The 23,431-nt window shown below is 29.9% G+C and overlaps 1 protein-coding gene across 4 annotated transcripts in view; it reads left to right on the top strand.

Annotated features, from left to right (window-relative positions):
- Positions 1–23,431, top strand: part of Csmd3 (CUB and Sushi multiple domains 3) — a 928,259-nt gene that overhangs the window by 360,757 nt on the left and 544,071 nt on the right. For 3 of the 4 annotated variants that reach the window (XM_069991286.1, XM_069991285.1, XM_069991284.1), the window contains one exon: positions 16,885–16,962. The exons of the other annotated variant lie outside the window; for it this stretch is intronic. In XM_069991286.1, coding sequence (XP_069847387.1) covers positions 16,885–16,962 — 78 coding nt within the window. The remainder of the gene's footprint in view (positions 1–16,884; positions 16,963–23,431) is intronic. 4 annotated transcript variants of the gene reach the window in all.

Genomic DNA, 23,431 nt, shown 5'->3' with positions numbered 1-23,431 from the left:
AGTAATGATTAAATATTTACTAGCTGGAAGATTTTCTGTAAATATTAAGGATGCAAAATTATCATCAAGATATTGAACTGTTACTTTAGTAGTTAAGAAAATTTCTTCAAATGTTTTCAGTTCATCAATTTTTTTACACATTTTTTTTCAAAAAAATTTTATGATCCTACAAGCACTCACTATTAATATATCACTATATGAAAACTCACGATATTAAGCAATATTAAGGATTAGCATATTTATACACATTTATAAAACCAAAAATATTTACAATCACAAGTAAACTGCAAGGTTAATAAATTGCATATGAACAAATGTTTGTGTAATGCAATAGATGCTATTTTGCTGAAGTTAATTTGCACCTAAATAATAAAAGTGAACTAGCATAGGTTTTGACATCTTCAAGGCTCTGATACTATGTACTTTGAGATAATTTAATATTTCTTGCTTGTTTTGTGTACATTACCATTAAAGACTTCAGGGTCTCAGGGTCTCCTCGATATTACTTCATTCTAATTGATATATTTTCATTGAAATATTTGCTAAAATATTTACTAGGGACACCATTATTGTAAACAAAACAAAATTCAAAAGGTAAATTGCATAGAATATTCAGTCCCTGTTACTCGTATGTATGGCGACTCAAATCTATGTGTTGATTTACGATAAATTAAACCATAACACACTATAACTATTTTACATAATAACAACTGTGGAATGAATCTGAAAAGGCTTCTGGCACTTATCAAAGATCTTTACAGTTGTCTATTGGCTAAACCTTAATTACTTTTATTATATAACTTAGTTAAAATATCATTATTTTTATTTAACTGTTTTTACTTGACATGTTTGCAGTAATAGAAAACGGTGTTGAATTTTCCATATTTGAAAGAAAAAGTTTTTGACAGTGAGATGCAAAAGAGGGAATTCTCATAATTCTTGTTTGTTGCGATCGGAGTTGGTGGATTGTCACCTGCATTCAGTGATGGTGGATTGTCACCATGCCACAATGTGTTGCATCCAGATCTTCATTTCTTACAATGCAAATTCTGTTTTGATTGATGGGTGCTAATCCACTTGTGCAACCTACTGTTAATGAGACTCTCTTCAGATTCCATGAACTCTTAGAACTCAATTTTCATATCTGTGGAAATAGATCCAGAAATACATCCATAGTTCTATGTTAAGGTTCCTGTGATGACTAAATGCAATAGAGATAGAAGGGTTAAATATATATTTTCTATCAGAAGAAATATAAAATTAAACTGATTGCCATCAACATTGATCTTCTAGGTCAGAGAATGAAGTTGAGAGTAAACTGGTCCCTTTGTGAAGATTATGATATTGAGTAATAAGTTCAATCCCCAAGCCACAACATAGAAATTATGAATAGATACCTCATAGGGTTATGGGAAATTTTAAACATTTGCTGACATAAGAGGTCAACACACAGTAATTATGTGAATGTTTAGTACTATGCACAAGATATGAACTAGGTCTTGCTATGTACATTGCATTATAGTGATTAGTAGGTAATAATACAGTTGAATAGTTTGCTGTTGAATAGACTACATTATTTTACAAAAATAATAATTAAAATTTATTGAAAGTAGCATTGACATCACAGTACTTTTAAATGGTCCTAAGTACAGAAGAAGGACTCTTTCTAAGGCTAAAGTCAAAGAAGGCCTACACAGTAGGTAATTTGTTTATAATATTAAGGCTATAGTGGAAAAAAATTTTCAGTTGATATTTATGGTGATTAGAAATAATGATAAATAACCAAAATAAGTGAAAATATTGAATTCTACAGGAACATTGATCTTAAATGAAGTAAACTTAAAAATATTTTTCTAATTTATAAAAACCCAGATAAATTGAAATTATTAGCATATCTTTTAAACTATTAGAATTTCCATCAACTTAGGGGTAAGATCTTTTTGAAGCTATCTTTACTACATACTTAAATGAAAGGAGGGGGTAACAACTCTTGAAAAGAAACATACTCATTACCTTACTATGTAACTATATCCCCTCTGTATAGCATCTTTACAATAAAATAGAATTTAAAAAAGATTAGTTATCACTAAATAACGTAGCTCAGTATCAGAGCCCAGAGTAATATCAATACAAAGTTCATTTAAAATAACGCTTATATTAAAATATCATTAAATAAAATTAGTAAAGTGATTTGTATTTCTAGAAATAATATTTCTGGTAACTTATTACAACATCACTTTTGGAAGAAATTATAATTTGGCACATAATCAATTAAAACCTAGTCTGCATATTTCTAGATTAGGATTTAATCACTCATTCACCCATTCATTCAAATTTCATATAGAATTTAATAAATTAATATTGAGAATTTTAAGGTATAAAATAAGAGATTATAATAGATCATAAGCAAAATCTTCATTAAGTTATTATTCCTATTATATAATTTAAAAATATTGAAGTAGATTCTAGTACACAAAAAATATTTTAATATTGATTTTCTTACAGATTGTTAGTAGAATGGTATTTTTACTTCTCTTTCAGTTTGCCAAAAATTTCTGTCTGCAGTTAGTGAACAGTCTTCTTACATACTTCAAGTTCAAAATATAGATACAGTTCTCTGAATGAATACTTTATAAGCATATGATCATTATCAATTCCTTTTTCATTTATTTTTCAGTGTAAGTTAAAGGGGATACCTATAACATCATGTGGAGATAAATGTGTTAGGAGAGATTTTTGTAGAAATGATTGTTGTTTGTTTTGACAAAGTGTAGACAATACTTCCACAGCATGTATAATGTTAATGTTTATATGAATAGAGTTTCAGTTTGCTTTGTAACATATGAAATTATTTTTAACTGAGACTAATGTTAATATATATTATCTTCTTCAAAAGTAGAATGTAAAAAGAAAATTGGGTTTAATCATCATTTTTTAAATAAATACACTATTTGTTATTTTCAGCTTTAAGAGGAAAATGGCTATCTCAGCATAAAACAATTCACTTAGGGTCAGCAGTTTCATTATAAACAAAACCAGAGGGCTTTCATTTCCCCCATAAATTATAGTTTCAACAACGATCATTCAATCATTGAAAAAAATTAACAGAAATGATAAAAAGCAGATTACTCAACATCCACAGCAAACTTCCAGTTCATTGTAAAACATGAAGCATTTATGATACCCAACAATTTTGCTTCAAATACTAATTCAATTCATAGTACAACACCCCTCTCTGTGGAAATATGGTTACATGTAAAATGCATATTTAACTGTTTCCAGTGTTTTCAAACAACTGGTCATGTTTCCAGAAAATTATCTTCATAATTTTCACAGAGTATAAAGTTGTAACTTCAATATATATTGTCTTACTTTTGTTCAGTTTTAAGCTTCATGAGCATTCTTACGTTGAAGCCATCAATATACAGGTGGTTATGTAAATATATCTCACTGAGAGTATGCATGAGCCTATATTCTGAAAGGAAAAGTGTTAGAGACAAGAAAAATGGGCTGTTTTATTGTATATAAGGGAGACAGGTGTGTCATCTGACACATGCTTCTGACCTACCTTAATACAAAGTGGCACACTGAAAAGAAAATTCATGTAATATTTGATTTGGTTAAACTATAGTTGGCATGGTGCAGGAAATTTTGAATTCCTAAATCTCAAATAAGATCTATTCAAACGTAGATTGGCAGATGGAGAGGTTGGTTGTTCCTGTTGTAGTCCTGTGATTGCTACTATCCTTACCAATCAGAAAAAAAAAAAATCTAATTTTACTGTGCTACAGTGCACTGATTTAAGCATGTGCTACCCTATACTTTTTCATTGTATCTGAACTTACGTATATCAAACTGTTTCAGTGTTTACAATTACAATTGGTCTAAAAGTAGCATAAAATTTATCAATGTTACTAACAAGATATTTAGAGATTGGCAATGAGCTAATGAATCTAGGAGAGGTGAACTCAGCCAGACATATACATTTCCTGGATCCAGTGCCCACATATACAGGTGAAATTCCTAAACATTTTCTGTTTGGAAGTTCACTCATAGCTTTAGGCATTATTGCTTCTAATGCTATACAAGAATGCTTATTGCACCATTTTTCACAATCACATTTTAAAATGTATGTATTGTTTCATTAATTTCAGTCTTTCTCACTCCCTTTCTCTTTTCCTCCTCTTTTCTGTACTCTTTTTGAATCTCTTTTCTTTCATTCCTGTATCATTCTCTTCTCCTCTGCTACCCATTCTTACCCCCTTACACTTTCCAGTCATTGATACATAATAATGAAGAATACTGAGAATTTCCTCCTTTATTTTATATAATTCAAGATTTGTGGGAAAAAAGAGAAATGTAAAAACAATTCTCATATTTTACCTAAGGGATGTATAGTAAAGTATAGGAGACTACTGGATAATGTATGTTTGGGTAGCTACCTTGGTTTGGATGTTCAGATAGGTTTCTGAGGAATTAATATTCAAACTGAGACCTAACTAGCAGGAAGGTTTTATCCTGTAGATGTTCTCTCCTATGCTCTGGAGACAAAGAACATACAACAAACAGAAATTTTTACTTAGAACTTAGAAAGAATTTGAGTTTTGTAGAGAAATGGAAAGCCTACTATTTTCACATATCAACGCATTAGGAAATTAATGCAATGATTCAGAAACAGGAAGGTAGAAGCTATTAGATTGTAAGGTTCTGGAAAAAAGAAAAACAAATAAAAGATAACCCTGTATGTCAATATAAACCATTAATGGGTGGCGACAGGAAATAGAAAAAAGTAATAGTGACAAAAAGTTGAATAACAATTTTAAGTAAGTAGAAACAGAAAATGAGTAAATGTATGTAATTTCCAGCTGAGTCTACATATAAGACTATGCTTCTTTTATCTAATGTAGACAAAAAGAATCTGGCAAACCTGAGGAAATGTTCGTAGTGACTTAATGACGTTGAGCTGGAGTCTTAATTTTGCATTTCTAACAGGTATTGATGTTATTATGTTCTTACGTTAAGTGGCCAATAGTTAGGAGATGATAAGTGTACAAAGATAGCATCTCACAGGAAACAGTTCTTCCTAGGAGTACTCCCTAAAAGATTATCTCCTGTATGTAAATCATGTTTATTTATCTAACCTGGTTAATATCCTAAAAGCTATACTTAAATTATCTAATATTGACTTCAAGGTTAATAAAATAATGAATGGAAAAGGTCCTTCAAGACAGACATTTCAGAATCAGTCTTAATGACAATAATTCTGTCAACACTTGAGAATGATTGATCTATTGTAATTTATTATGCTTTTATTTAAGAATCAATGAGTAAACAGATGGTGGACAAAAATCAATACCAAACCACATGTTAGCTTATCATTTTAAGTTGTGTTATATATTTCATGCCTTGAAGTAGTTGTGAGGCATGTGATTTCAATTTATAAAAAAAAAAAAATAATGCATCAGGTGCTTTTCTTCAAATTGCTAAAAGATTAAGACATAAAATATAGAAAAAAAGATGACCGAACAAATTCTGATTAGTGAGTATTTAAACTCTATTTTTACATAGATATTGAAATTATATTTGTCTATTTGAATTTCCTGGTCTTTTTTTTTTTTTAATGTAAGTCTTGGGGCTTAAACTCTGGGCCTGGCACTGTCCCTCAGCTCTTCAGCTCAAGTCAAGTGCTCTACCACTTGAGCCACAGAACCAGTTCCAGTTTTCTGGTGGTTAATTATAGATAAGAGTCTCAGAGACTTTCCTGCCCGGTCTGGCTTTGAACAGTGATCCTCAGATCTCAGCCTCCTGAGTGTGCCCGGCATATCCCGGTCTTCCTTTAGACGACTAACAGATGATTTATTTTCCATAGTATCTGTGAAATATAACTCAAGATGGTAGCATTTACAAATTGAGATGCTATCAGGTCACATTTAATCCTTATATAGACTTGTGTTTATTATTTAGGAATTAATTTTGGATTTAAGAATATTGATGTTGGTATAGTCAAAGCATGCCACATATAGGAAGTGTCAATATTTGGAAATGAATATGTGTAAATATTGAGTATGTCATATATACTTTATCAATAATCTACCATTTTCATTTCTTGTTCTTTTTGCCATCGTTCCCTTAGCATCTCTATTACTATTATTATGAAAATTGTGTTCTGTTTTGGTATTTGTGGCAATTCAAAAATCTACATAAGAAATATATCAATTTATTACTTTAATACCTAGCTATTGAATATCATTCTCATTTCTATTCTATTAACACTATTTCACCAGATCTGTGAAATTATCAAAATAAAGTCAAACATAGAGTGTTGCATGGATTACTTTTGGGGAGAAACAAGAGAAAATTATAAAGTGTTAAGATTTACTTATCAACCAAGTTTTCTCTTTTGAAAACTGCTAGATAAAAATAAAATAAAAAAAGATCTTGTATGATAACATTAAGAAATCAATTTTAATTTTATTCACAAATAATACATCTGCAATTAACCACTTAAAAATGTTTTTAGCCAGTGCTATCTTACACACCATTTTGGTATATTTCTATGTAGAGATACAGAGAGATTCTGATGACCCAATGTTATTATCTGTCTTTAGTATATCTAGAGGAAATTACATATTTTTTCATTAATTTTACTGTCTTACAGCAAGAGTATATTTTTTCAATTTTACCACATTACTAGGCTTGGCAATTTTAATAACTAATTAATTTTGCTAACTATTTTTATGTCTTATTTTTATTGAGTAGATGCATAAAACAAATATATCATTAGGTGTTGAACCTATAAGACAGAAATATGCTTTCATATATTTTAGGTTGCAAATGAGATGATCACAATGGATATTAAATATGACTTTTAAACCAATTTCCTTGTTAAAATAATTCTGAAAGGGCTAGACTTTCTATTTGTGCTCAAAGCTGATGCCAAAGGACTCCTCTGCTTTTTAGAGTAGAAGAAATTGGACCTATGTTAGGGACATTTTTATCTTGTTCAGAATTATTTCAGGGCATTTTCACCCACTTTTGCAACAAGCTGCTTTTCTTGTGTGTAGTTTTCTAAAGCATATGGTTGCCCTGCTGTGCACCGAGTGAAATCATACAATTAATCCTTGCAAATTTTAGAACAGAACCTTCATATATGGTGGAACTCTATGGAGTTAGATTTGCAAGGCATTATATGGTACGTTTCTCTTAACAATTACATCATTTGTATTCCATAAAATGGACTATTGTTTCTTTTAGTATTCAGGTTTAATCTTTCAGATTCTTTTCATTTCTTTATAAGTCCAGATGAGATTAAAAAGTCATACATTTCTAAATTTATTTGATCTTGAGTTTAAAGATGTGAGAAGTGTTTCAACTGAGTAGGCTAACATTAAGGAAGAAAAACATCCTATTATAAGGGAATGAAGCTAATATTATTTTATTTTTTAAATCGGATAATGAATTGAATTCCCATTAACAATTTGCTTTTGCAATATCTCTTTTATTCCTCTTTTCATACTTTTAAAATAAAATACTGTATTATGATGCTTCAAGCCATGAAATTACACTTGGAGATCTAAGCAAATGATTTTCTTTGATGGTAAATCATTTTAAGCTTTTGAACCATGTTAAAGTAAAAAGTACATAAAATCTGATAGTACTAATTATTTTAAATTTTGTATGAGTTACAAGTAAGAAAAGAATATGTTGTATTTATCCGGTTTGTATTTTCTAAGTTGTATATTTGAGTGTTCTAATTGACTATATGGGATGTCATTACTCATAGATGGTGGAGTAGATGCTCAGCTTGGAGCTTCAGAGTCTAATAAAGGAACAGGTTGTACTAAGATATATTATTCTGAGCAATTCATCCAGCCAGTGACTATTTCCACATCAGTAGAAAGGAAAGAATTTCATGTGATATGGTCTTTAATGGATAGTCATAATATAACTAGTATTTTCAGTATGTTTCAATAAATGGAACTGACCCCTCTTGGAAGCTTCAAAAGAAAATAAAGCATACTCTCTTTAAAATCTTGTAAAGTAGAAATAAATTATGAAAAATATTAAGGCAAAGATAAGCACATAATTTTAAGTTTCCTGGGTTGAATTTTAACCAGTTTTAATAGGATTCTTTGGATACAGGCATATATGGCTTGATTTAACACTAAACATGTTACAGTTATCTATAAATTTTACTTAAGTTGTAGGTAATCATCTCAAGTTCTGGCTATCTTCTTTTCTTCCATTTTTTGTCCTTAATCCAATTACTCTTGAAATTTGACAGTGCCAGTTCATTTAGCTTCCTTTTTATCTACACTATGAATATGATTTATCTACATTATTTGTACAAATAATTAAACTTTAAGTCCACCATCTTGTAGTGTAGCTCTTCAAAACATTTTAACATATCTGGAGAAACAATGGAAGAATGATGATGGCCATGACTGATGCTCTTCTGACACCAACATTACTGTCAGTGGTCTTAAATAAATGGAGAGCTGTTGATTGAGTGTGATTTCCTGCACATTATATTTAATATCAGATCTCTAAGGGCTCTCATGTGCCAGGGATACACCTACCAGAATCCATTTAGAAACAACAGAATGTTGTGCTTGATAGTGGAAATGCGGCTGGTTGTTAGAGCACCAGCCAATAAGCAAATACATCAAATACTGAGTTCAAATCCGAGTCTCAAACCTAAAAAAAAAAAAAAATCAAAACTAAACTAAACACATTGTTCTTAGAGAAGTAGAGTACTTGAAAAAGAGAATAGTTTTGTGCAAATTATTTTAAAAGAACCACAAATGGTTATAATCTATGCTAGTAGCCCTTGGGGATTGTGGTGATTCCTAGCCTAACTGATAAAGGGCAATGTGTCCTAAAGAGTGTGATAGATCAAACTGGCTGGAAAGAACCAAGGTCGTTACATTTAACACATGGACCAGTTTTTACACATGAAGGTGTGGGAATCTAAGAAACTCAATACTGTTCTCATCATTCCTTCCTCCCTCCATCTTACTGCTAGATATGCTCAGAGAACAGAGGACTCCATTTATGGTTGACTATGCTTTAAAATATTAAATATTAACAAGTATTGGCAGTTCTTTATAAAAATCTTTTTTAAAATTTTCAGTAGTTCTGTAGTATAATTTCATTTGTGATTTTCGGCTAGGAAAATGATATAATTATGTCTAGTAAGCTGATAATTTATTTAGATCATCTGTCTAAAGAGGTGAATCTTTAAAATGGAGAATGTGAACACATCTGGAAAAGGAAAATGGGCATATTAAACTCAGATGGGTTATGAAAAGTGCTCTGCTTTTTAGAATAGTCATTAATTTAGCTGTTCAACTTTTCATGGAATGCAAATATTAGAACTCAACTATGTTTGTTGTCAAACAGCATCCAGATATTTATAGAACATTTTCTAGGGAAGAACTTCAGAAAAATCTAAAGGTGAAGCAAAGGGATAAGAAAATATCTTTATTTATGAAAGTACTAATAGTTGATTTTAATATAAAATTATTCATTGCACTAATGAAATTTGTAAGAGAATATATCTACCATCCATTCTCTGAATAGTATCCTTCACTGTGACAATTATTATTAAGACAGTTTCTTTTTTTTCTCATTTAGAAGGCATTACAGTGAACATAATAAAAGCCTTTGATATGAAAAAAAATACGTGATGGGTTATCACTTTAGTTTGAGTGAGAAAATGTTAATATCATTTTTCATGTTGAATTCTATAGGAAAAATAATTTATTTAATTTATTTTCCTCGGAAAACAAATACAAAAGTAGTCAGAAAATAAAAATTAAAATTAAAATTAAAAATTAAAATCCTGAGAGAGTGTTAAAAGTATCTCTAAACTATATCAATGGTAACTTTCCATATGGTGACTTTTATTATGCCAATTATAAGAAACTCTAAAGAGAATATAAAAATTCCACATTTTGTCTATAATCCTGACATTTTATATCATACCCCAACTGTAAGACCCTTTGTGCCAAACATCATGGTTGCATCTGTTGTTACCTACTCAAGTGTGATGGCTTCCTGAATTTGTTACATTTGTCAGAGGAAGAAAGCTCATACATAAATGTGATAGTCTTTAACCAATATTTAATCTTGGTTTTTCACCAGTCTGCCAACAATAACAAGCTTAATTCAATCTATAAGTCCTATGAAAAATGATAAAATATTTTTATAAAATATTCTCCTTTTGCTCATCAGTATGTGTACTTCCCAAATGAAATATTTACATGTTGATTTAATTCTAAATAGAAACTTTTAGAGTCCAGCTCTTCATTGTGTAAACTTTGAGTTCTGTAGATTTAATATCATCTTTGGGTGGAATTAGTGTTATTTTTTGAAAATTTAAGTTACTAGATTATGATAAAAAGTGAAATAATGTACATAAGCTTATAAAGTCAAATATTATTACATACTCAAGATATCACATTCCTAACATATTTAATATTTTTGTTAAAGATATAGAGAGTGTTCTAACTTCATTTATGAAAGTAATTTTTAAGTTAAAATCCAGAAAAAATTTGTGACAATGTGTATGTTATACATACATAGTAAATAGGACATAATAAAAAAGTTTGCAAATATCAATGTTTTCAAAAATTATGATCTCTTAATAACATGAATACCAATGACTAAAATTTAGAAACTTACTGTATGCTCAATTAAGATTTTGCCAATATTTAAACATAACAGTAATCTTTTTCATTATATAACTTTCTAATTAAAGTTGCATGACACATGTTTTAGACATTTTGTTTATATAGACATATTTTAGACATATTCTATATGAAGCTATATTACCCTCAAAGTAGCATATTATTATGGTTAGATTTCAAGAATAAAAAAAAAGAAAACCTTTGGAGCTATATCTAATGATTTTTAGTTGAGAAACTACATTACAGATTGTCATAATTATAAAAATAAATATATAGCACACTTTTATAATCTTTACAAGTACAATCTCATATTTTAATTTTGAAAATATTTTATGGCTTGCATATTTCCTGTATGTATTTCTTTACACATAACTTTTCAGTATTTTGAGTCACACACCATTATGTTTTTCCTGAAATGGTGGTTATTCTTATTTTCTCTTCTTAGAAAAATTGCCTCCATTTTACTATAATAAAATGTTTGTTTAAAATAAGTAAACCATTTTAAATATTTCCGGTTTTTCATTCCCTTTTTCTTTGTCTTCCTTGTTTTTCTAGTGTTCTATCTTCCCATATAATCCAGAAGCATGTTTTCATTATAGGACATATCTAATGACCTTTTGAAAATGACTTTTGAAACTTTTATAAATACTATTTTCTCAATATTGCTCTTTAGTTCAATACTTACCTTCAAGGAAAAACAGGAGATCAGAATCGATTAGAATATCATTTAACTCTTATTGTATCACCACATTCTTCTTTCCTGTAAGTATCATGTGGAAGAAATTCCCAAATAGACACCTTCATTATAAATATGTCCCCCCCAAACCCAACACTTGATTCAAGCATTACAATATATTCAACAACGTAACATTTTGACTTTTGTAGAGCTATAACATAGAGCAGCTGCTTATCTTTAAATTAATAAATGAAGAAAACGCATCATAAAAGTTACATAATTGCATAATATATGCTAGTGCATTTCTTAGAGGTGATGTAAATAAATCCATCGACAACTACATCACCTCTAAGAAATGCACTAGCATATATATATATATATATATATATACATGCATACATATATATGCCAGATGTTAAGGTTTAAATAAACATAAATCTTTCTTCTTTTAATATAATCTATTTTTGGGGTTAGAATACTAAGAATACTAAGATAAGATTATAATTAATTTAAAAATAAAAGTAAGAATCACACAAACATGCGCTGCACAAACAATACCGAGCATCAGTGAAAAAGGCATTATGTATTTGAAAATAAGCATTAAATTAAGCAGAAATAAATTTAAAAAATAATCAGAGGCTAACTCTTTAAGAACTTAGTTGTGATAATATTTTTGCTTTCAAAAAGTTACTATGCTCCAATTAAATAACAGATTTAATGTAAGGGGAGATAGGAATTGAACATTTTGCTATCAATAGGACAAACAGGTTAGTGTATATACATATGTATATACTATGTATAGTATAGTATATATATTTATATCATGTATATCATTCATTTTGCTTGACTAGTATTATATGATACAACCGAGATTGAAAATGATAGGTGTGGGGCTGGGAAGGTGGCTCAGTGGTAGAGCGCTTGGCTTGCATGCCTGAGGCCATGGGTTCGATTCCTCAGCACCACATAAGAAAAAGGAAAAAGCCAGAAGTGGCGCTGTGGCTCAAGTGGTAGAGGGCTAGCCTTGAGCTGAAGAGCTGAGGGACAGCGCCCAGGCCCAGAGTTCAGGCCCCACGACCGGACTCCCCCCCCAACAAAAAAAGAAAATGATAGGTGTTTCAGGTTGTTATAATAACACTAAACACAAAATATATTTCCTTATAAAAAGCCACATGACTTTTTAAACATATTATTTCCAAAATGGAAACAAAAATCTGCACTGACTAATTCAAAATGTTTCCTCATTTTCAGACATAAATGTCCTGCAAATCACAACTTTTCACTATAGGCACATGCCAATGAAGTAGCATCATACATTATGGATATGTAACTTTTGAGATTATATAATGAAAAGCTTACTCATCTTCAAATCAGGAACTCTAAACCAGGAGAATTTTTATGACTCTCAGTCATAAGATCTTTATGTCAGAAGAACAGCTTAAAAAGTATCTTTTCAAAACTCTAGATTATAATTTAATTCTCCTAAAACAATTGTACAACATGATAATTTCCTAGTACTACAGAACAAAACCAACAGATTATTGGTAGCTCATACCTATAAGCCTAACTACTCAGGAGTGTGAGATCTGAGGATCATGGTTCAAAGTCAGACTGGGCAGAAAATTTTGTGAGACTTTTTTTTTTATTGTGAAATTACTGTACAGAGGGTTCGACTTTTTTCTCCAACTAACCACCAAAAAGTCAGAAGTGGAGCTCAAGCAGTAGAGTACTTACCTTGCACAGGACAGCTCAGGGACCAGTACAACCCCCAGGACAGGCACTAAAACAAACAAAAATCTTTCATTAGTTAAAACATAGCATAATTTTATACCAGACAAGGTTCCTTAACATAAAAAGTGAAGTGAGATGCTATTACAGAAAATAATGATGAACAGATAAAATCAAACTTTATTCAGATATGTGCACAAATGGTTGTTTTTATGATACACATGACTCTTGAAATCATTTCAAAATGTAATTTTAGCACAATAATCAGAAGGTCATTACCCCCACAGGTTTTTAGATCCAATTTAAAGTTCAAATTATTTGAGAACAACAGCATAATAATGAACGAGGAAGATATCATCGTGGTAATCCACAACCATAGTTTAAAAAATGCTTTGAAGAACATTACAGAATAAAACCCAGTTTTCATTGAAAGGAAGATAGGTTTGATTATTGAGCTATTCCAGGTCCTTTCTGCCATAACTTCCCCTTCAAAACGTACATAACAATCTACAAAACAAGTGTAAGTTAAATTGAGAAATGTAGCAAAACTAAAATATGATAACACTTATTTAGGAGATGAAAGCAAAAAGAACCAAGGGAAATTAATATTTGTGCACATGCATACAGATCATAGACGGTATGCTTTCTAAATTTATTACAGGGTACATAGATGTTCATGTATTTAAAAATAGCTTTATAATGAGTATGCTTAATCCTGAATGTTTATTCTTTTTATCATTATACCATTCTGAATTTGAGATTAATAAAGAAAGTTTTGTCAGCAAAATAGTCTTATCTCAGTGACCCAGAAATAACATTTCATGGATTTATTCAGGCAAGAATACAACAAGTACAAACTAAGCAAAATACATTTTTCTGCCCTTGAGGAAATAATAAAACCAAAGAAAATACTGCAAATAACACATTATATTTTTAACATCTCTTAACCAATAAATAAATATCATTAGGTATTTTACAGTATTTAAAATAAAATTTAAATACTTGTTAGTTAAAGCTTAGCATTTTTTTCTGTAAGTAAAATACAGTTAGTAAAAGCATTAATGGTTTGATGACATGTGAAAGATATATAGTGTATTTCTAATATACATAGTAAAATTGACATGTTTGCCCTATATGATATTCTTTTACTAATACATGAAAATATGCAGTAACTATGTTCAACCAAATTTAAAAAATCTCAAGCATGTTTTTGCTTGATATCTATTTTAAATTTTGTGTGAATATACATTTTCTATTATTATGTATTTAAAAACCTTTATGTCCTAAAATGGAATTTTTTCTCTTGATCTTCTATCTTCTGCATCATATAATGATTACAGGTTTTACTTATAGTATGAAAAAATAAAATCATATGTACTCAATACCTAGAAATGATATATTGAAGACTAAATGAATAAAGAAATGAAGATGTGTTCCTTTTAGAATCAGGAAAACACTTACAATTCCTGATTGGAAATAGTGATTGCTGTTCTGATTAGGAATGTTGCCTTAGTCTTCAGGTACTGTCCCTTCCCACACCCAATCCTCTGGAAGTCTGTAGTCTTCACACCTACACACTCTCATTCACAATGCAGATTTTAGTGACACATTATTGATAACATGGACCTCTCTAACCTTCAACAATAATTCTGCTGTTTTTTCCGTTGGGTTTACTATAATTTTATTGCATTTTCTTTATTCTTTCAGATGTTTACATTTGTGAAGTTAAATCTTCAGAGTCATTTATAATGCTTAAAAGTCAAATTATATAATGCATACACACATAAAAATAAAGGCCTATTTAAAATTCATGTCTGAAAGGGACCTAGTATTCTACCTTGAAATGCAAATTTTGTCAGGTATTTGAAGTAGTAGGAAATTTTACATGTGACCCATTGGAGTAAATGGTTGCTTCAATAGAATTAAACTTTAGGTTATGATAGGGCTGTGGGTTGGAGGTGGAAGAGAATCACAACAGAAAACCTCCCAAAAGAAAGATGCTACCTTTTCTCCCCTGTGGTACCATTCAAAGATCACAGAGAGACTGATTGGCCATTTACTTCTAGCTTCTTGTTTTGAGAGAAGAAAATGATGGGATTGACTAAACTCTACAAATTACATTGGCAATGATTGAATCTCTTAAATCTAGCTCCTATGATCATTTTCCTCTATTAACACATGCAGTTTGTATAGATTGTTATTAATTATATACTTTAGTAATTCACCCAGTGTCTCTCTGATTTCATGCTTTTCAAGATTTTAAAAAGAAAATAAATTACCTTCAAATGTGGCAAAATCAATAAAATATTCATAACTTGAACCAATTACTTAAAAATGGCAGTTTAGACTTATAATAAGTTATCAATAATCAGTTTTTCTTTTTATTCTAATTCATAATAAGTTAATTGCATAATACTTATGGATCTTAGTCTTTGCTATATATTTGATACAATCCATATGTACAAACATTTCTGAATTTTAATTGGTACAGTTACATATGTCTTCCTTTTTGTTCGTGCTGAGCGTTCTTTAAAGAAAAGGGTTGGGACAATGTCCAGGCTTAAGTTCAAGCCCCAGGACTGACAAAAAAAGCTAGCAATTAAATATCTCATTAGGTTAGGTCATATTACATATAATTATTTAAATGAATTATATCCTTTTCTTCAACAGGTGTCAACTGAAACTGTAAAGAAAGTGTTTTCCTTGTTTTTTTGTTTTCAATATTCTGTGGTCTGAACTTTTGGATTTTAGAGTATTGTATTTACTAGGCAGGTGCTCTATCACTTAAGCCAGCACCCAGTCCTGTTTAGTTTCAGCTTTTTTTTTCTAACACAGTTTCTTGTTTTGCTTATTGCTGTCTCTAACAGCAATTATTATTATTATATCCTTCCAATTTCTATGTCTCATATACCCAGGATTATGGAATTATACCAACATGCTATTGCAAATCTAGACAACTAAGTAGATTATATCCACAAAGAAATAAAACTTTTCTTTCATTCAAATAGTTGAAAATTTTCTTAGCATATTTTGTTTTAAAAACATCTAACCTATTTATTGATTTATCTGTACACGTATTTAGACTCTTTAGTGTTACACATATATACATATATTAATATGGCTAATGGAATACACATTATGCTCTTATGCTTAAAAATGGTGTTCAGGTAGTTGCAAATCTCTAAATATTAGCAAGAGTCCACATAGTTTTAATAAAATCTCACAGGTTATATGTAGTTGATTATTGTCCAAGCACTGATAATTTATGAAAAATTTAACACACAGGTCAGAAAACATGTTTTTTTTTCTGAGTATAAAGTAGTTTTAACTCATTCCCATCATTCTAAATAAAAATAAGGTATTTGGGGGAAATTTAATTCACTTTAAATCAAGTTTACTAAATTGTTTCTCCTATTTTAATGAATTAGCATCATTTAATTTTCTTGTTTAGTTTATTCCATGAAATCTGATGAAGTCAAGTAGTTTATAATAATGTATACATATTTTAATTTGGTATAAAGCTTTGGATTAAAAATATCTATGAAAAACTATAGGTTTCTCCCAATACAATTTTTTTAAAAAAATCCTCTTATAAAACTTGTTCAGTATTTTACTACTAGGCAATGATACTGATTTTTGTTTTATTATTTCTTCTGAGTACCCTGTATCAAGCTTTAAAAAAACAATTTCTTTAACTTGCGTAATTCCATGCTAACAATATTTGTTAACTTGAATTTCATTTTCAAATTGTATTTCCTGATACATGTTTTTGTTTGTTTTCTTAACTAGTGAAAAAGGCCATAGATTTTAAATCTAGAGGATTTAAATTGTTTCCAGGGAAAGACAACAGCAACAAGTTTTCTCTCTGTGAGTGCACTCCTTTTTGTTACTTTCTCTAGTGAAAGAGTGAAGTTGGTGGTGTCTGTGTTGTTTGTGTGTTTATAACTCAAACGTTTGTTCCTTTACTAAATTAACTGTATTAATATCTAGATAACATGCATGACAGATTTCCAATATTTTACTGTATTAACGCAAACATGGAGCTAATAGGTTTATGTGACAATATCCCAACCTTGGCTTGTATTTGCTAAAATTGATTCTAAATTTCAACTTGTAAAGAAGCCTTTTGATCTTCTGAGATGCTGACAATCAAGTTGTGTAATTGCAGAATATGAGATAAAATGAGCACAATTCCTATAATTGCTTTCCTGGGGGAATTTTCTTTACCTTATATCATTTTCCACACAAATAGACTTTTCTAAGGAACATTGGCTTTCTAAAAGCAATTTTCATTTTAAAAAATAGAGACTTAGAGTTAATTTATTAAATCTTTAATTCTCTAGTCTTTGGTAAATGAATTTAATTAATACTATTTATACTTTGGAAAACCTTAGGAAAGAAGCCTGAAATGCAAATTATTCTCATAAATTCAGTGCTTTAGAGATCATTTGGTAGACATGCATTTAGCTCAAATTAAACGAATAACAATAATTTTTCATCTCTAATAACATAAACAAATCTGGGATATTGTTTTTAGTAAAGTTATTTGTGTTTGTTGTATGAATGAATTGTAATTAGTACAAGTTCCTTATCTTAATGCTTTATAAGCATATTAGGAATAAAAACTTGTTATTTCAAATTATGGAAGCTGGATGATTTTGGTCTGTTTCTATCAATAATAATAATCTATCAGCTTTACCAGGACATTCTTTTGGAGATTAAATGGTGAATTGTCTTTGTCATAAAGAAAGTGAAAAAGAAATCATGCAGTCTAAATGATAAAGATATATACTCAATGGAAGTCATTTGTAAACAGTAAAATATGTAAATGGAATTTTTACATTGATTATTAGGAAATTATTTTTTAATCTCTACATTATTATATATTTTATATTTATCCAGCTCTGAAGTGTGATTTTTACATTTTATTAATTACATTTGAGAATACTAAAAAAAGATAGTAGATATTAAGTGTAAAATGATCAACGCGAGTTACCTGCTTGAAAATCACTCAATCGATAATTTCTAAGAACTTAACTAAACTTACAATTTTTTTCATATATTTGGCAGGCAAAAGTATATTTTAGAGCTTGGTGGATTTTTGGAAAATGCTACAATATGGTTTAGATAAGTATTTTGGAAAAAATTGTAAATATATCAAGCAGCTACAAAAGTACTCAAGAAATATGTATGTTTTTATCATAGAAGATACAAATTTAAAATGCCTTATGAGATGATTCTTTTATATTACATATTTTCATGTCATCATACAATAAAAGTTAAATATCCACACTCAATATTTATTTTAGTATGTTTTTCAAGTTTTTTCTAGCTAATATATTTGAATTGAATTACAAGTTACAATGCCAGTTCTCATTTTTATCTTTTTGTACATATATGTAGTAAACACTTCATGCTTCAAACATCCCAAATGTTTCAATAAGTAAAGTTTATTTACAATAATTCATGTAGGGTTTATCAAGGTGTTAGGTGGAGTATGCACTTATCTATTCTATTTGGCCTATTGCCAAACAGTGAAAGATACAATTTATGGTTTCCATGGGCTGTAAGTGTAAACAATATGCTATGTTACAACTAAAACAAAATTCTGAATATTTGCTTTAAGATTGTTAGGCAAAAAGTTATTAAGAAGCAACAATAGTAATCTATACAGCATATATAAGTATATATTCATACATATATACATGTATATATTTTGCATTTATGTATAATACTTTATGTAAAAGCTTTTTTATTTTTTGAGTATAACTAATTCACAAATCAATGAGAAGAATGCATTACAAATATTTCATGATTGCAATATAGCAAGCCAAAATGATCTTAAAATTTACCACAGTTGATTCTCATTAATTGGGTAAGTGGCTTAAACAAATATTATCTCAGGTTTGAAAGCAAATGTTAGAAAATGGCAATTTGTATTATCAATTTGTATACTGCTTTCATTTGCTCATCTGTCTATCATTTACTACCCACAAATCAAAGAAATTTTAAAGAAAGATTATTCTATCTGACATTTGTCTTTCAATGGGAAACTATTCTAAAATAAATATATATAAATAAAAATACTATAATTAACAGTTAAGTTACCTGGAAAACTATCAGTTGTGTTACTGGCATGAGAGAAGTTAGTAGACAGAAAGAGAATGCACTAGCCAAATCTTACATAGCATTATTGTGGTTTAACCAAGAAATGAATTAACAACAGGTTCAAGGAAATCCATTAGGTTTGTTAGGATATTTCAATTGTGTTTCAGCTTTCTCTCAGCTTTTGAATCTGAACTACAAATGAACACATCCATCCTTTTCTGTTTAAAACAGTAAGCTTTGCCAAATCTACCCTCAAACATTATAGGTTTATAGAGAAAAAAAAACCCAACATATATTTTTATATTGTAAAGCGATTGAATAAAGACCTGATTTTGATGATTTGCAAACATGTCTCATAGTCTCTAACAGATTTTAAACAAAATTATTAAAGATGAACTTATCATACATGGTTTTGCTTTTCTTTTTTATTTCAAATTCATCCATTCATTCATCCATGGGATCCATTCATCCTCAGTTCCTCTTGGAAGCCAATCTAGTAAAGGACGGAAGGAAACATAACCTCAGCCCTTGGAGCTCCAAAATTTTACTGAGAAGTTAAATGAGCTGAAAAACAATGTGCTGTAGATTATTGAGTAGTCTCTTAAATGAAGCAATTTGACCTCCATGATTTTTGACCCGCTAACTCATTTTTTTTTGTTTAGAATATAAGGCAAGATTGAATTCTAAACATACTACTCAAGTGGCAATGTGAATAAGTGAAAGAGGGAAGGTTAGAGGTGGATTTTATCAGAATCTGCTCTTTTCCATATTTTAAAGTAGATTTGGGCTTACTCAAAATGAACCTTAAGACAACATTTTGACCCAAGATATTACAGTTTTATGTTTATAATGTTTTACTTTATAATATAAAATACATAAAAAATAATGTTCCTGAAAATTAATATATTACATATGTATATAATTAGGATCTTCCATTTATTAAAAAATTAAATGATCCAATTTTTAAATCCTACACTTTGTTTCATTTCTTTCTTTTCCATTGTTGTGTGTCTGTAGAGGTCTCACACATCAATGACAATAAAGGTAAAAATTACTTTTAAAGTATTGAGGTACATTAGCTCACACCAGTCATGTGAGCCTTTAGGAAAGCGATAGGAAAGATCAAACTTCAGGGTCAACTTATGGAAAAGTTCCTGAAACCTTATCTAGATGAACAACAAGATTTGGCGGTATGTGAATGCAAAGTTCAGCTATGTAGGAGAATCACTATTTAAACCAGCCTGAGCAAAAGTCATTGATACCTTAGGTAAAGACTAACTAAAGTAAAAAAAAAAAAACAAAACTGAATAAGTACCTCAAGAAATAGAGTGTTTGTCTAGCAAGTGCAAAGACTGTAGTCTAATCAAATGCCATTAAGACATGCATATACTCCCAACTACAGGAGAGATAGAAATGGAAACATCATGAATTCCCAAGCAAAAGACTAAGAAAATAAACCAATAATGCCAGTTACATGGGAGTTGAAGGTAGGAGGATTGGTCTCCGAGATAAAAACAAGAGTGCACCTGAAAAATAAATGTAAAGGAAGATAAAACAGTTGGGGACATGGCTCAAATGGTAAACCACTTTAACCCTGAGTTAAAAAAGGAAGAAAAACAAGTAAACAAAAAGAACAAGATAAAACTCATAAAGACCTTTGCATATGGATTTCCCACAAGTGATTTATTTTGCAAAGGAAAACATGCAGCCAGTTGATTAAATTTTAACAGGATTCAAATTCTTGCAGTGGTGGAAGGAAGATACTCTAACTCAAGGATATGCTATGGTGGAAAAGGCTTGACTGAATGAGAGGAACCTCATTTGAATATCTTTGCAGCTCTTCACTATGAGCAATTCTGAAATGTCTATAAATCAGAGAAAAGAGAATTTGTTTTCACTTATTTTATTTCTAGCCTATATAGTATCAAACTTTAAGTCCCCCTGTACTTAAGAACATACTAAGTTTGACTAAGAACAATATCCAAACATACATAAATAACAAGCAACTTGATCATGAATATGTAAGATGTTTAATATATTTAATATTTAATATAATAGAATCTGAGATGACATAAGTATGTCATAAAAATTATAAATGTGCCCTAAATTTTAAGGAAATACATTTGCAACAATATTTGAAATGTTATAATAATACAATAATAGAATTTCTGATGTAGTACTCAAGATTTAGATGAGTATTAAATATAGACTGTCATTCACTAGCAATCTGCCATATTCGTAGATGTTTTAATTGCAGCCTCCCTTGCAGCCTCCCACTTTGCATGTGAACCACACTTCTAGCCTAGCCTTTTGCTAATGGTTATTTTCGAGTTGGAATATTGTGGACTTGTCTTCCTGGGCTGGTTTCAAACCTTAATCTTCCAGACCTCAGCCCTTCTCATAGCTAGGATTTTAAGTATGTGTAACTGGTGTCAGCACCAAGTTTCCTTTGAGAATTTCCCTAACACCTCCAAGAGTCAGTTTTCTCACCTAGAAAAGGTGTATGATAATAGTAACTACACTTAAAAATTGTTTGAGAGTCAAATGAGCCATAAAGTATGTACAATTATTCCTCACACATAGTACCATGTAAATATTAACCATCATTCTAATTCATGCAAAATATTTGAACCTTTAGAGGAAAAATGTAAGAAAAAGATTTTGTAGATTTTTCTTGCTTTTATCCTCTAGTAATATATTCATAAACTACTTATATAAATGGTTTAAAATAGATGTTGTATATTATGCTTTAATAGTTAATTCTAGGTCATAAAAACTCTTTTTCTCATCCTCAACCAATGTTTATAAAAGCATATTTTAAGAATATATTCTACAACATTATTAGAAGTCTGTCAGATCAGAAAAAGAATACCTTCCCTAGAAAGTTCTCACTTTATTGAAAACAGTGTATCAGAAGGTATTGTCAATCAAAGAACTAGAACATATTTATTAAGAAGTTGCTAACCTATCTCCAGACTTTGTGGTTATATTAAAATAATTATGAGTTTTCCTTTCCTCTTTGTCAAGGATATAATCTCTTTGTACAGATTATTAAAAGAATGTGAAACTGTTCATTTTAATATGACATAACAACTTCAAATCAAACTTAAAATTATCCAAATAAAATACTACTAATTCTGCTAAAAGATGAATGAGAATAACAAGATAAAATTAATGATTTCTAGGAAGGAATGCAAATTTGAAATGAGTATTACAGTATGGTTTTAATAGATGAATGAAAAGAAATTGTAATTGAGAGGAGAACCAAAGGCATGCATGAACACATGTGACCAGGAGATTGCAGCAAAGTAAGTGGGGAGTTGGATTTGAGTAATGGCTGCATCTTAGTGAACAGTAAGAGCAGCCATACTCATTGAAGATCTAAGCAATAGTAACTAATCATGTTTGGGGGATTTTACTTCTCCTCTAGTATGCATAGTAGCTAATGGAGTCAAACTATCCAAGTGGTTAGGTTAAATTTCATACAGAAGATGACAAAGTCAATTTTGAATGCTGATCTACGAGGCTAAGAAAGAATTTGCACCAAATAGGGACACACACACACACACACACACACACACACACACACACACACACACACACACACACACACACACACACACACACACACACACACACACACACACACACACATTAGAGGATCCTAGCATGGACATTTGTTTTCAGCACTGAGAAAAATAAAAAATATGGAGCTCTTTGGGTGAATGCCTGAGCATCCTCTGATCACTAGCTGTTATCCTATGACACTCAGAAAGAGATAATTTTATGTTAAGGTTCCAGTAGTCTGGTTGTTCTCAATGTATAATTTTTATTAGAAAGACATTGAGATTTATTTAAGAAATTCAGCGACTTATGCCAGCCTATTCTCTAAATTAGCTGCACTATCCTGTTCAGAAGTCAATCTAGACATCATCATTCAAAAAAAAAAGCTTTACAAGTGTTTCTAATCCACATTTAGGGGTAAGAACCATGGTTATAGTTTATTTCCCTGGAATCTATCCATTATTTTCTTAAAACAAGTAGTATATGTAGTAAATAAGAAAATAATCAGTTATTTTCCAGTTCACTAAAAGACTAAAATTAATAAACATGATTAAAATAGTTCAGAAGTAAAGTTTGAGAGTTCAAAACCTGCTGGAATATATAGGAGACTCAGTCACAAAATATAAATAAATAGGTAATACTATTCACATTGAAAAAAACTCAG

The sequence above is a fragment of the Dipodomys merriami genome, unplaced genomic scaffold (genome assembly GCF_024711535.1).
Source record: "Dipodomys merriami isolate MVZ:Mamm:240054 unplaced genomic scaffold, mDipMer1.0.p SCAF_4, whole genome shotgun sequence".
In the NCBI taxonomy this organism is placed as follows: domain Eukaryota; kingdom Metazoa; phylum Chordata; class Mammalia; order Rodentia; family Heteromyidae; genus Dipodomys; species Dipodomys merriami.
The sequence above is the reverse complement of the archived record's forward strand: the minus strand, read 5'-3'. Positions and strand labels throughout refer to the sequence as shown.